The following is a 15,243-nucleotide window of genomic DNA, read 5'->3' on the forward strand; positions in this document are numbered from 1 at the left end:
ACCCTACCTTACTCGACACACATGTTATACTCATAGGAAACATTTTATTTTTATTTCACACGCTCTCTTCCATTACCCATATCCTCTCCTCCACAACTCTTACAACCCATCCTCACTCTCATTCATTTCATGCCCTCTTTCTCCACCTATCAAATTCCGTATTTTTTTAAGCCATTCTTACATTCTAAACCATTCTCTTTTAAACTGACTGATGAGATTTTATGTATTAAAAGTTAAATAGAAAACAATATAATCTCTAGAAGAAGTTGCTTAATCCATAAAATATTTTACCCTATTCATATGCATTACTTAATTGATGACACATATTGTTTATATATAGCTGTTTTGTCAGGATTGCAGCAACTGAACCCATGCCTTTATGTTATTTAATATAGTTATATAATGTTGGTTTTCTAGCTCCAATCCCAAGGGTGCTGGTTCTGGCTTTCATGTTTTAGTTTTTATTAACATCTACGTTTGTCTACTTCTTGCCCTCTCACGTGTTTAGAGATTATAAACTCATAATCACTTCTTCGTGATGGGGATTGAGCTTATGTCTACAAAAATTCTTGTGAACTTCCAGCATGCTTGCATGCGCGTTTAATAGCATATTTTTGTGTGTTTGTGATTTTTCAAATACATATACATGATTAACCTTGAGGCACAGTATATAAAAGAATACAGAGTTCGAAATTACCGTCAAACTGAGCCTAATTCATTGATGCTGATAGTAATTCAAGGCACAACACCACGGATTTTCTAAACTTTTCTTCAGGGTTCACGAATTTTAAGGTTTTGGTCTACTTGTATAAATACGTTATATGTTAGGTGTTAAATTTATTAGACTTACAAAAACAGAGGACTTAATCAATGGCGGATCTTAAAATATTGATAAACAATGTTTTCTTTTGTTGAATTGTCAATATTATTTAATTAGAAAAAACAATAAACTGGAATTATAAAACTAAAAACTGATGCAGACCAAACAAACAAAAATATTTGTTTTTCTAAAGAAAGCTCTCATTTTGTGGGTGGGATCTATCGAATCAATTTAATTTTAATACATTGTTACTATAATAAATATTACACTGTCAATAAAAATTATATATTATAGGTCTAATTTTATATTAATTGATTCAATATTAATAAATTTTATTTTTATGATAATTTATGATTGAATAATAATATAAAAATATTTTATTTTATTTTAATTAATTTATGTATAATTGGAGTCATTCATTACATCATTCGGTTAATCTTAGAATAAATTTATTTAGACAGTCTATAAATATTTTACATTGATAATATACTAAAATTTAACTCAAAAGTATAAAATATTTTTATACTGTTAATTAATTATAAATTATTATACCATCATCAATATAATTTTTTAAAATAATATATAATTGGAAATAATGTAATTTCTTTTATATTATCACAGTATTTTAATTAAATTTTCATTTTAAAAGTTAAATATAATATATTATAATTATAATTAGTATAATGATCTCTTAACTGTTAATTTTGTCACTTGATCTTCTAATTTTATTTTATTTTTATTAAAAGCGTTAATTTCGTTAAAAAAAAATTAATGTTTATCTTTTTTTTAAAACTCTAACAAAAACACACTATATCTCAAAGAAGTTTTTTTACTTTTTTTTCTCTTTTTCTCTTTCTTTATTCTTTTTTTTTTTTTTCTTCATTCTCTTAGCTCTCATCTACATTTTCATAACATGTTTCTCTTTCTCTCTGTCTCTCTTTCTCTAGGAAACTTCCACAAAGACATAATACATTTCAATCTTCTTCTTTTTTTGTCTTTTTATCTCTTACCTCTTATTCATACTTTTGCAATCTATATTTTTTTGTGAATTCTGATTAAAACACATATTTTGACAAGTATGAAGGTGTTTTTTTTTTTTAATCACCAGCACTTTTTTCTTATATTGATACTTCAACTATTAATTTTATTGTAATACAAGAAAATAAAATTTTAACTAAGAGAGTATTCAGAAAAAAAAATATAAGTCAAAAAAGTATAGATAAAGGACAAAAGAAAAAAGAAAATAAGTAAAAAAATGATATTTTAAAGAGGAAAAAAATCATAAGAAATTTTGTCTTATTAATACAGCATTAATAGCTTATTTATAATTATACTTGTGTCATCATTGTAGTTTCATTCTTTGTCTTTTTTTACGATCTCAAAATTTAACCAAAAAATTAAATAAAATGCGTTGTGTTTTTGTTAAAGTTTTTGGAAAGAATAAAAATGAGTTATTGAAATATAAATGAGTACTAAAAGAAGAAAGAAATAAAGAAGAAGAAATAAAATTGTCAAAATATATTATATTTTTATAAGAGTTTATAAAAATGAAGAAAATAAATATTTATAGATTAACATCTCAAATAAAAAAAAATTAGTTTAAAAATTTTGTAAATTAATGATCCAATATAGGGAAAAAATTAAAAAAATTAAGAGTTATTAGAGGAATCTATTAATTTTATCTATATTACATAACCAATTAACAATATAAAACTTGTTATACTAATAATGAATTAAAATTAAATTTAAAAAAGTAAAAGTAGATAGTACATTTTAGCAAAATAATGAATATAAAATTACTGAGTATAGCTTTAGCTAAGTTAACGAATGTAACAAAATTCTCATACGAGGATTTCACGTGTCGGTGGGAACGGATATCTAGGTTCATTTGATGAACATACTCAGTTAAAAATAATATAATATAATAAGATATATTTCAATTTTATTTTATATTTAGTATATATGAAAATACTATTTTAAGTATGATATATTAATATGTTTTATTTATTTTAAAATGAAATACTTGATTTTCTTATCTTAATTATGAAAACAAGTAAGTTTTAGGAAGAAGTGGGGAGTTGATTAGAATTGATTAAAAGTAATAAATGGTGTGAAGGGAAATGTTGATTGGTGGTAACAAATATAGGGAGTGGGTTGTTGAAGTGATGATAAATGATGTGACAAGTAGGGTTACTAAGGATTAGTGGCTTCTAACTCCATTATACTTAGCTTCTTTGAGGGACCGCACCATTAGATGAGAAGATATATTTGTTTCCTGTGCTCTCTCTATACTCAAATTATACCAACTCGTGTCTCTTTTCTATCTTTGTTTCAAAAGCATCTTATCTATATTTAGAAACCAAAGTGCTAAAGTGAAGGATCAAAGTCCCATGAGGATGCTAATTAATTCTCAAATCAAATTATGCTTATATTTCATTCTCTCAATGTTTTACTAGACAAGACTAGTAGTAACAGCAATACCACACTGTAAAGGTGACTCAATAGTAACTTGGCATCATTAATTCTATCAAATCTTTCAATTATATGAGATTAATAGTTTAATTTATCTCATTTCATTGTAAACTTATTTTCTAATTTTACAAATTTTTTATCATAACAAATATTTTAATAAAAAAAGTCCTTTAATATCATTTAATAATATATATATATAGATATTTTTAAAAATTAATGAATAAATACATATTTTTTAAATCCTTTAAATATAAAAATAAATTTATACATTTAAAGAGAACATTATATGCCTCCTCAATAATAAGTATATCATAAATTTTTTAATTAAAATTTTATATTAATGATTCATATAATAAAAAAATAACATTAAAATTCAAGGCACTTTATCAAAATAAATTTTAATATAAAAATGATTAATAATTCTATACTTAAGGTTTTATCTTTGATGAATAGTTTGGTAAATAAAAGAAGGCATGTACTACTACTTTTAGTAAAACTAAGAGCAATGAATTCGTAAAATTTGCAATTTGTTTTGTGAATATAAACCATCCATCAATCAATGACCATCTGATCCAAAATTTGCCCTCACTTCTCTTCCTTTCTTTTCGTTGATTCCTTTACTTTCCTTATCCTCCGTACATGAAAATATGCCCTAATTAAAGAGTGAGGCATCGAACAATAGGACTGTCATGCACCATCGTTCTGAAATCTCAAGTCCCCATAACTTTCTGCCCTCTATCTGCTATGCACAGAGTATGGTGAAAATAAATTAGTCTAATTTACCTCTTTTACAAATTATATTTGTAATAATGAAGTTTTACCAAAACATAAACTAACAACTTGTTCTGTACACTTATAAGTTTTGAAATGTTTACAAATTAATTTTCAGTTTTATAATTTTAATTTTGTGTGATTATTAATTTTAAACTTTTAATATCAAATTTTATATTCCAATCAAACCAATCACTCTATTTCTTTAATGTAGAACTTATTTGTTGGTTGCAATGACATTAAAAATGAAGGTGATAATGAAATTATGATGGTAGTGTTTTTACAGTGAAGGTGATAGTGGATTAGAGAATTGAATGATTTGTTTTTATAACTAAAAGTTAAAATTATTTTTGTTTTAAAAATTAAATGAATAGTATTTTAAAATTAATTTTACTCTATTTTAATTAAATATATTTTAAAAGTATATATTTAAAAACCAAAATTAAAAACTTATAACTACTCAAAAAATACTTTAAATTTTTATTTACATTTGCATGACTCGATTTTGACCATGGCAAGAAAATAGCGCAATTATTGCACAAAATATTGGATTTTTAGGGCCCTAGATGGGCAAGATAATTGGAAAGAAAAAAATAGAAAGGCTTAACAAATATAACTCTATTGTCGTGAAAATAAAATTCATTGTCGACTATTCACATTATCTATAATATTGTATATTTTAATTTTAATTTTTTTTTTGATAAACACATTAAAAAATTATAATTAAATTATAAGTAGAAGTCATATTTAAATACCTACTATTAATAATATAAGTAACATTTTCCTAACAAATATTACAAGAAAAATCATTTCCCTCGCCGGTAGGGGTTTGGTTATCACTTTATGGAGAAAAAAAATGTGGGGGAGGCCCAGAGGGGAATGCCAAGAATTATTTATCACTTTGTATTGAATTTAAGAAAATATAAATGATTGAAGACTAAGGCAAATTAGTTGATTTGTTCTCATTTTATTTTTAGTTTGGTTTTTAAAATTTTGATTTTGATTTTTAACTTTTTAACATGTAATGGGTTTTTTTTTTTTTTTATTAGTTTTGTTTAATTCCATTAACAACAGTGTTCCTTTACTCCATATTTGATTTAATGTTGTTTTAGTTGTATTTTGTTTAATGAACTAGAAGCACTCATTAACATTGCTTTATATTAATTTTAAAAACAATAAAATCAGTAATTAAAATATTTTGTCTATATCTCTTAATTTATCATAAAAAATCAACTCAGTAACATATCCTATCAAATAAAATTAGAATAATTCTACATAAGTTGTTTAGGTTAAATAATTATTCTAATTTTTGCTTTAAGAAAAAGTATTAATATAAAAGTTATTGGACAAATCACGTTAAAAAAAATCAAATTAGTAATATATTTATTGCACTTTATGTTAAACTTTTTACATAACTACATTTATTTTATTGTAATATAATTTAAAATTAATAATGTTATATTATTTTTAAATAAAATTAATTTTACTTTTTAATTTATATTTGAGTTAACATAAATTGTAATTCCTATATTAATTAAAAAAATACATTAAATTTTATTATATTTTTTAAAAAACATTAAAAAATTACATCACTTTAAATTTATTTTTTAAATAAAATTAAGATAAAATTAATTTTTTGATTTTTTAAGTTTAAGGTAATTTTCAATTTCGTCTTACAATTTTTATTTATTTACTTTAGCTTGCTAACTTACGAAAATATTTTAAATGAATATTTTTTTTTGGTTAAAGATGCTAACTTTATTAAAATTTTATTATTTTTTGTCATATATACTTTTCATTATCTTCTTTAAATCTTCAATTATATTTTCTTCATATGTTCCTCTTCTTTCTTTCTTTCATCCTTTATCACTTTTCTTCTTGTTTTTCCTTTTTTATTTATATGACAACAACTTCACCTCTATATAATTCATTTTTAAAAAGGATTCTTGTACCCATTTTATGAAAATTTGGATAAGAAAGAATTTTCATAAAACAAGAAAAAAATCAAGTTCACCCAAGAGTTTAGAATCTTTTATAACTTCTCATGCTTAATACATAAGAAGAGAGAAGTTTTGATTTAATCATGACGAAGAGCAAGGGAGAGGGAAGAACAAAGCCAATGACAAGAAGTGAGAACTTGTCTTTAAGGAAGACAATCAATAAGTGGACCTTGACTAAACCTTAAAAATCTTAATGTCATAATTATTTTCAAATCCTTCTAACTATTATCTTAATGCAATAATTCTTGTTAACAAGAATGAATGTACATGTTGTGGCAATTCCATCTAAAAGGTAATAGGTTGCTCCTACATCATGACCTTGTACAATGCTCAAGATTCTATATTTAGAAACAAGAATAACTTTTAATTTATTATAAGTTCAAAATTCAATAAGTTTTGACCAATAACTATGTTTGCTGAATAAAAATATTAAACAAAAAGCTCTTATAAAAGGGACATACAAGAAAAAAAGAAAATATGTAGATAATTCTTAAAATTGAAATATTTAAGGTATCTGCATCTATAATAAACTGTGAAGCTGCTTGATAACAATAACCGAACTTTATACAAAATTTTCTCTTATAATATGAGTTATTATTCTTTAATTGCTTATGCTTTATTTGAATGCTCAAAACAATAATTGTAAATGCATAAAAATTGGTGATAAGAGCTTCAACATTCTCTTAAAATAAAGGATTTAAATGTTTTTATATTATTTCTTTTTTATATATTGAACATTTTGAGATTATTTAATTCTTTGTATGAAGTGGAGAAAAAGGAAAAATTGATGAAAGAATAATAGGAGGTTGTGAAAAAGGTAGTTACACTGAGAAGGTATTTATCTTTTTAAAGATTTGAAAAGTAAAAAAATGATAAATTTTTTAATAAAGTTAATATTTTTAATAAAATGTATTTATTTAAAATATTTTTATGTATTAGAAGATTAAAGTAAATATAAAAATTAAAAAATAAAATAAAAAATTATAAATACATACGTTATCCTCAGTAATAATTACATTTGAATAAAATAAAATTACTTTTAACTGAAGACATTTCTTTTAAATAAAATAATTTTCAAGTGAAGATATTTCTTCTCTAGAAAAAAAATATATACTTTATTTATTTTTATTTTCTTTTCAAGTATCCCTTTCAACTAATGAGAATTTGGAGGTTAATGGGTAATTAACACAAGGTAGCTTTTGATCAGTCAAGACCGCTCCCTTTCTCTTTCTTGTGGAATCTCAGTCCTTTTTTTTATCATCATTAATTTACAAATCAATATGATTGCATTGCATTGCATTGGTAATCTCTTATATCAGTTAACTTGCATACTCACAGACGTATATATATGGCTTTTTTGCCCTTTTAGCGTTAATTTAAAAAAAAATTATCTAAATATGGTTTCATGAGAACAAATTTCCGGTCTGGGGCTGGAAAATCTACGTGGCAAGAGAGTCATCCCTCTTCTTTGGACGACACTAATTAAATGAAAAAGAAAAGTTAAAATGATTCAAAAATAATCAACGGATGGGGAAGAAAAGGAGACACGTATGTAAATCGTAGGAGTGTCGGCTGGTAGATAGGCGACTTCAGTGTCGGCTACTCCAGAGCCGTCTTCAGTGTCGGCTGGTACAGAGCCGTCTTCAATGTCGGCTGCTCCAGAGGCGACTTTAGTGTCGCCTGCGTCAGGGACGACACAATTGTGATTGGCCCACGTGGCGGTGCAGTTTGACCGTTTGGGCGCGGCTCCTTCTTCCTCCTCCTTCTTCTCCGTCGTTTCGTTTCAGTTGCAGAAAGGGAGAAAGGGTCCTGGGGAAAAAATCATAGCATTGCCTACGTTTTTGGGTCTGAGCTTTCAGAAATTGGAAGAAAAAATTAGTAGAAGGTAAAGGAAATAATAAATCAAATATAGTTTAGTTTTTAAATATGAGATTGGTTGCATTTTACATTGAGATTATGGTGCAGGGCATTTTCTGGGCGAGTGAGTGGCGGTCGGTGGCGGTCAGTGGAGTTGCTGAAGAAGAAAATATATATTGTGTTTAGTCTAACACAGGTGCACAATTATTTTTTTGTTTTAAAATATTTAAAAAACTAATTTCTGTATTTCGTTAGCTAAAATTTTAGATAGTGCTATGAAAAATTGAATAATATAATTGTTATTGTTTTATAATTAGTTGTTTAAAAATGTATTAAATATAAATTATAGTAATCCATAATATGTGTTTAATTATTAAATAACAAGAAAAATTTTGATTGTAATAAATAGATAAATTAAGAGGAAAGAAACATATATATAAATAAATATAGTTAAAAAAAATAAAAAACATGATAATGAAAAAATATATATTCACATGCAGTAAAAATATTAAATAATAAATGTAAGAGAAATTAATTAAGAATTTTGTTCTTTACATGGTAGATTGCTATATAAAAAAATTTGTTGACACAAAAAATAATGTTAGTAGTAAAAAAATAATATTTAGTTTTTGAATATGTGTAAACACAATATTTTTATTAAAACTATTGATAAAAATAACATATACAGTTATATTATAAATATATATTAAAAAATAAGTTTATTAAAAAATAGCAATAAATAATATAATAAATATATCATCAAATATATTTAAAACATTACATATCTACTTGAAAGTTTATGATTTAAAATTTTAAATAAATGGTATTAAAAATTGTATAATATAATATTAAATATTTATAATTTGTTAGTTAAAGAATGTATTAAATTTAAATTTTAGTAAGTCAATAATATATTTTAATTATAAGATATTAAGATAAATTGTTATAGTAATTAATTGTTAAATGAAGAGGAAAGAAAATTTGATATTAAGATATACAGTTCAAAAAAAAGAAATAAAAAACATAGTAATGAGAAAAAAGTATATGAAATGCAGTAGAATGGGCAAAATTTTATATGACCCTAAAGAAATAATAAATTTTTATGTTTTGATGATAAATTAAGATATAATAAAGAATTTGTGACAAAAAAATATTAGATGTAGTAAGAATAATAATTAGTTTTTTAAATTTAGAGTAAATAAAACATTGTTAATCAGAATTAATTGAGTACATGTAATTACATTTATAGCTATTTATTATAATTATAAATTAATATTTAAAAGTTTTTAAATTGTTAAAATTTATTTAATATAATAATTAAATGAAATATTTTTTTATGTTAATTTGAAATTTTGTTATTGTTATAGCTAAATAATTGTAATAAAAATTAGGTAGTAATGAAAAATAAGATGATAAACTTATATGTTTATGTTTATTTAATCTATTCATTTTAATGTACATAATTTCAGTTGAAGTTGACAAATTTTATTTCAGATGGCATCATCTTCATCGCAAAGTAGAGTTTTAAATCCTGGCCCGGAGGATGGTTCATTATTGAGGTATCAGTCTGTTCACGTATCAGAGCATATTTGGGATGGACGTGAGCACCCAGTTTTAAAGGTGAGAAGGAGTCACTTCATACCGGCTGGCTTGGAAGGGGTTCCAGTGGAGATACTTCCTCATCTAACCTTAGCTGGATTTGCTGGAGTAGCTCAGTTGGCATGCTTTCCTATTGATCGACATCTTATTACAGCCTTGGTTGAAAGATGGAGGCCAGAGACACATACCTTCCACATGCCTCCTGGAGAGTGTACTATAACTCTTCAGGACATTGCTATTCAGACAGGACTTCGTATAGATGGAAAGGCAGTGATTGCAGCTGTAGGAGGTGATAAGACACAAATTGTGGAAGATTTGCTTGGTATTAGACCACCTGCTGATGCATTTATGGGGAGTAGTTTGAAGTTGAGTTGGTTGGACCAACACTTTACACATGTTGCAATGCATAATCATAATGAACTTCAGCTTACTCGCTTTGCTAGAGCTTATATTCTGAGGCTAATAGATGGGTTCATGTTGGCTGATCATTCCTCTAGCAGAGTCCCAGTTAGGTACCTTCCATTGCTAGAGGATTTTACTATCACAGCACAGTATAGTTGGGGAGCTGCAGCATTGGCATTCCTATACCGAGAGTTATGCATGTCGACCAATATTGAGCGTTCTGGTATTGGAGGATTAACCCCATTACTTATGATGTGGGCATGGGATAGGTTTCCATTTTTACAGTCTAATAATCTTGTCCACACACGACTAGAGCTTCCTTACGGTGCACGGTATGTTCTGAATGATTGTATTTTGTCATATATGTATACAGTTCAAACTCTGTAACGCTGATTTTGATTTATATGTATGTCTTGCAGGTGGTTAGTGAGTCGAAGTTATGGGAGGGGGAAAAGAGATCTCGCTTACTACAGATATAAGTTTGATCATATGAAACGTGATGAGGTATTTTGTTAATATACGTGGAACAAAACATTTTACTTGACTTATTAATATTTACAACTTTGTTATTCATTTGAGGGACTTTGAAAATGCAGTTTGTATGGCAACCGTATAGTATGGAGTTGATGAATTCTTTGCCTGCTATTTGCATTGAAGGAGCGAATATTTGGAGGTCAGTTGTGCCACTTATATGTTTTCAAATTTGTGAGTGGCACCAACCTGACCGTGTAATGCAGCAATTTGGGATGGTTCAACATATTCCTCGTGCTCCATACCAACCTGACTAGCTACACGACATTACTTTGAGAGGAAAGACTGGTGAGAATTGGTCAACCAAGTTCAGAGGCATAGTGGAGCTATGGGACATGCGAGAAGCCTGGGTAATGACTAATGATCCTCAAATTGGGTTGTTAAGTTCTAACTCTGACTATATGCGGTGGTACATACGATGGATGACCAGGGATGCAGCTGTATTTGTATTACTTGTAAGTAATATTAACAGAATTGCACACTATTTGAATAAAATTTGATTTCACATTTGATCAAGATTTATATTGTCTTATTGCAGGGAGATGCTCATGAAAGAGCATATTACTTGTGTAATGATGGTAAAGACTCATTTTCATTTGAGGAGATGAACGAGTTGTGTGAGACCATGCTCTCACTACAGAATGAGCAGGAACGCATCTTAGAGCCTGCTTCTTCGTTTGACCCTCCTATTCAGAGTGGAAATCCAGCTGATCCAGACATTGACATTGGTCAACCTGTAGACCGTAAGGAAGGAAAAGGTTTACAGCGTCGTCGAATAGAAGTTAAGGTAATACACTATTATATTTCTTTTTACCATCTTATGAGTATGTCTTGTGTGCTTAAATGTTTCTCGTGGGACAAATTGTAGGCGACAGAGTGGTCACTTCCCCCTTTGCCAGAACGCAGAGATGGCATATATTATGTCCCACCACAGTTTCCCTTCAACCCTTCCCACGCTACTCAGACATCCTATTTTCACGCATCACAGTACACTTCACAGCCTACTGTATCACCATTTAGCAGTGATCAATACTATGTCCCCGACGGTAGTCTCTACATGACACCTCCTCCTTATGAGCCATCATTCTTTACGCCTGATGCACCAGCTGTACACTCTCATCAGAGTGACCAGGGGTGGGAAACATCATCAGTCCAACCACGTGAGGAGCATGACATTGATCTTAATGCAGATTTTATAATTGCTGCTGATGCGGAGGTCCAAGAAGTGCGTCGGAACCCTCATCGTGAAGCACGAGATCGTCGTCGACAGTGCATACTCACACCTCATGAGGCAGGGCATGCGGACCAATCCTTGGATTCAGATTGATGTCTTGTTATTTATGTATTTACCATCTTATGAGTATGTTGCACTTTTTATTAATATTCTACCACATGATATATTACTATACTATATTACTTGACTTATTACCTAAAACAGTGTTGTTAATCACATTAATAAGGAAATATGCGTTACACTCTCATTGACATTAATAAAAATATACGTTAATACAGATGGTCACATTAACAACATAATATCACAGTACACTTTAATAACATTAACAACAACAATTTGAAGTGAAATGCAACAACTTCTTACACATGGTGATGATTACGATCATTCTGTTGAGGACATTGACGTTGATTATGACCAGGCTGTCTACACAACCTACATCTTTGTCGTGGTTGTGACTCGACCCAATCCATTTCATTCCTAATTCTAGTAGCCTTTGGTCTTCCTTTACCTCGTACTCTTTCTACATCTGGCACTAACTTCCACTCAGTATTTTGTAAAATATTATTTTCATTTCCAAGAGGCCACCACTGAGATGAATATGCATTCACAACATTATGTAAAGTATAAACAGGATCCACAAATTGCCAAAAGTCTATACTTATATGAGCACAAACAGCTATGACATGTGAGCATGGATATCGGAGAGCCTTAAATTTCCCGCATTCACAATAACGTGTTGATAATATGACTGTCCACTTATGACCACCCCTTTGTGTCACTGGATTAAAAGCTTCCTCAACCTCAAACCTTGTTCTTTGTATGTCATACCGCTGAACTTGATGTGAAGATACTTGTTGATTTTTTTCTATAGCTTCCATTAATTTCTGACAATATCTTCCTCCATTGTTAACCTTATGCATTGCAGTTTCACCACGCTTCACAAAATATTCTACCAATCGGGCATACGTAGCTTTGACCAAGGCAGTAATAGGAAGGTTTCTTGCCCCTTTCAAAACTTTATTTACAGACTCAGACAAATTAGTAGTCATGTGTCCATAACGACGTCCTTCATCATCATAAGCCAAGCTCCACTTTTCCTTTGATATATTATCTATCCAAGTCTGAATTTCAGGTGATTGTGATCGAAACGTATTAAGTTTAGATTCAAAAATCTGTTTTGATGGTGTATATCCTGCGTTTAACAGAAAAAGGTATAATGTACAGGTTAAAAATTCAAAATCTATTAAAACTTAAATGAATCAAATGGGCAGAATATGTACCTAATTGAATTAGTTTTTTCTTCAACATGGTATTTTTGAATCGTCGATTGAAATTGCTGGCAATGTGACGAATGCAATAAACATGATAAGCATTTGGAGGTTGCCAACCTAGATGTGGATTAGAGACTGCACCTTTTATACTTTGATGTCGATCTGAGATCAAACATAGCCCTGCCTTATTTGTCACATGTATACGAATCATGGCTAAAAACCATTCCCATGCAGATAACGTTTCTCCTTCGACAATGGCAAATGCAATGGGAAGCACACAATTGTTACCATCTTGAGTCGTAGCAATTAGCAAAGTTTGTCGGTACTTACCGTACAAAAATGTTTCATCTACCTGTATTATAGGCTTACAAAAGTTGAAAGCTTCATGACATTGCTTGAACGACCAATACAACCAATGAAAAACTCGATATCTATTATCCACGGTGTGACCTTCAACACAATCATTTGTTTCAATTTTGTATACAGATCCAGGAGCATGTAATTGCATGTACTCTAGCCATCTTGGCAATGCAGCATAAGATTCGTCCCAATCACCAAAGACAGTAACTATTGCTTTTTGTTTTGCTTTCCATGCCTTCTTGTACGAAATTGAATATCCAAATTGACCACTAATTCTCTCTTGAATTAACGAAATCGGGACTGATGGTTCTTCTTTCACCATACCTGCATCGCATATAATGACAGAGTTTTTAAATTTGTTGGGATGTAATAGGGTGAAAATTAGTTAGTTTTTTCTATTTCAAAATAATAAAATTTAATACAAGATTAGACATACCAAGAATGCATGAGCAAATAAATTTGGAATCCAACTTTTGGTGGTCTTGAGAGATTGAAACATTTACGCATGTATGGGCACCACCCCACTTTATAATTTTCCACTTGTCTGCATTTTTTGGCAAGGATGCTCGAACTCTCCAAGGACATCCACTATTGTGATTGACACACTTCACAACATATGTTGTTGCTTTTGACTCCACCACAAAAAAAGTTTGATGTTTCCTCATGGCGTAATGTTTTACAGCCATTCTTACATCTTCTTTAGTGTCAAATAGTTGTCCAACATATAATGCATCTCCTTCCTTCCATGATTGCGCGTCATTCATACCAACAAAATCTAATTCTTGATCAGAGTGTTCCCAATTAATATAACTGTAATGTGGACTTATATTCCAAAAGGGCAATGTTGCTTCTGTATTACAACAATTCATTCGTCAAACTTATACCCTAATTAACAATTTATACATTACTACAAATATAAGTAATGAAAATATATAATTGGCATCACTATCTAAAATCATACCTCCTTGTTGTTGTTGTGTTGAACTAACTCTTACAATACCTTTCATATTGATCATTGAATCACAATCATCATCTGTCTCAGTATCTGACAAATTATTTAATGAAATATCTTCTTCATCTTCATATTCATCATCTTCATCATCTTCATCTGTAAATTGTACATTGTAAACTTATATTATTAATTAATATTGCAGCATCAATTTTAAAAATTTAAATTAAATAAATTCATATTACCTTCTCTTGTGGCATAATCATCATCATCACTTCCATGAATATGTGAGAATGATAAATTCACTTCTAACGGACGTGCTACAACAGAAGATGTTTCACCAACCGCAACATCCACATATATCTCAACTACATTCCTATGATGTTGTTGTTGACAAGCACTTATCATGCAATCTATATCTTCATCGTCACATACATCTAGAGCTGTATGATATCGACCATTTGTTCCAACTAAAATTCGTGCAATTAATCTAGAAATTACGTGACAACTAGACAGTTTCAGTTTTGTCTGGATCTTCCTTTTAAACATCTCAAATGTGATCCCACGTTCTATCTTAATCATCTTTTTCTCCCCTTCAAAAATTATACCCTCATTTCCTTCATATATTCTACCATTTGAATATAATATAACAACAATTTCATTCATCCTGCATTAAAAATAACTGAAGCTCATTTCAAAATTAATTTATAATATAATAAATTATATTTATAAGTTCATTTTGAATTACAAATATTTACATATTTAATTTTTAAATAACACAAAAAAATTAAATTACAACTTTAACACTTAATAGCCATTAAATAAATATTTTAAATATTATTATGCAAAGTAAAAATTCTTAATAACCATTAAAAATAAATTATATATTTGTAATGCTTAAAAACTAACTTGATTGAGCTATGATTGTGATTTCTATCCCTGCTACACACTTCCTATCTCTTCCCAAGCCAATGCAA

At 28.6% G+C, this 15,243-nt stretch overlaps 1 protein-coding gene across 1 annotated transcript; it reads right to left on the reverse strand.

Annotated features, from left to right (window-relative positions):
- Positions 1–12,045: 12,045 nt before the first annotated feature.
- LOC113870803 lies at positions 12,046–14,848 on the reverse strand. Its single transcript, XM_027507271.1, has 6 exons — positions 14,512–14,848; positions 14,279–14,362; positions 13,754–14,167; positions 13,513–13,641; positions 12,967–13,407; positions 12,046–12,878 (listed from the first exon to the last, which is right to left on the reverse strand). Exons 1-6 carry the CDS (start codon positions 14,846–14,848, stop codon positions 12,046–12,048), a joined length of 2,238 nt encoding a protein of 745 aa, XP_027363072.1.
- Between the last annotated feature and the right edge of the window lie 395 nt (positions 14,849–15,243).

The sequence above is a fragment of the Abrus precatorius genome, unplaced genomic scaffold (assembly GCF_003935025.1).
Source record: "Abrus precatorius isolate BTA unplaced genomic scaffold, Abrus_2018 Scaffold7, whole genome shotgun sequence".
NCBI lineage: Eukaryota > Viridiplantae > Streptophyta > Magnoliopsida > Fabales > Fabaceae > Abrus > Abrus precatorius.

Bases quoted from the DNA above. Each gene is read 5' to 3' on its own strand.
- LOC113870803 (XM_027507271.1), bottom strand. From the start codon at position 14,848: ATGATTAAGATAGAACGTGGGATCACATTTGAGATGTTTAAAAGGAAG. The intron at 13,642-13,753 runs GTATGTCTAATC...TATGCGATGCAG, and splicing joins TATTTGCTCATGCATTCTTG to GTATGGTGAAAGAAGAACCA. The intron at 12,879-12,966 runs GTACATATTCTG...TGTTAAACGCAG, and splicing joins GAAAAAACTAATTCAATTAG to GATATACACCATCAAAACAG.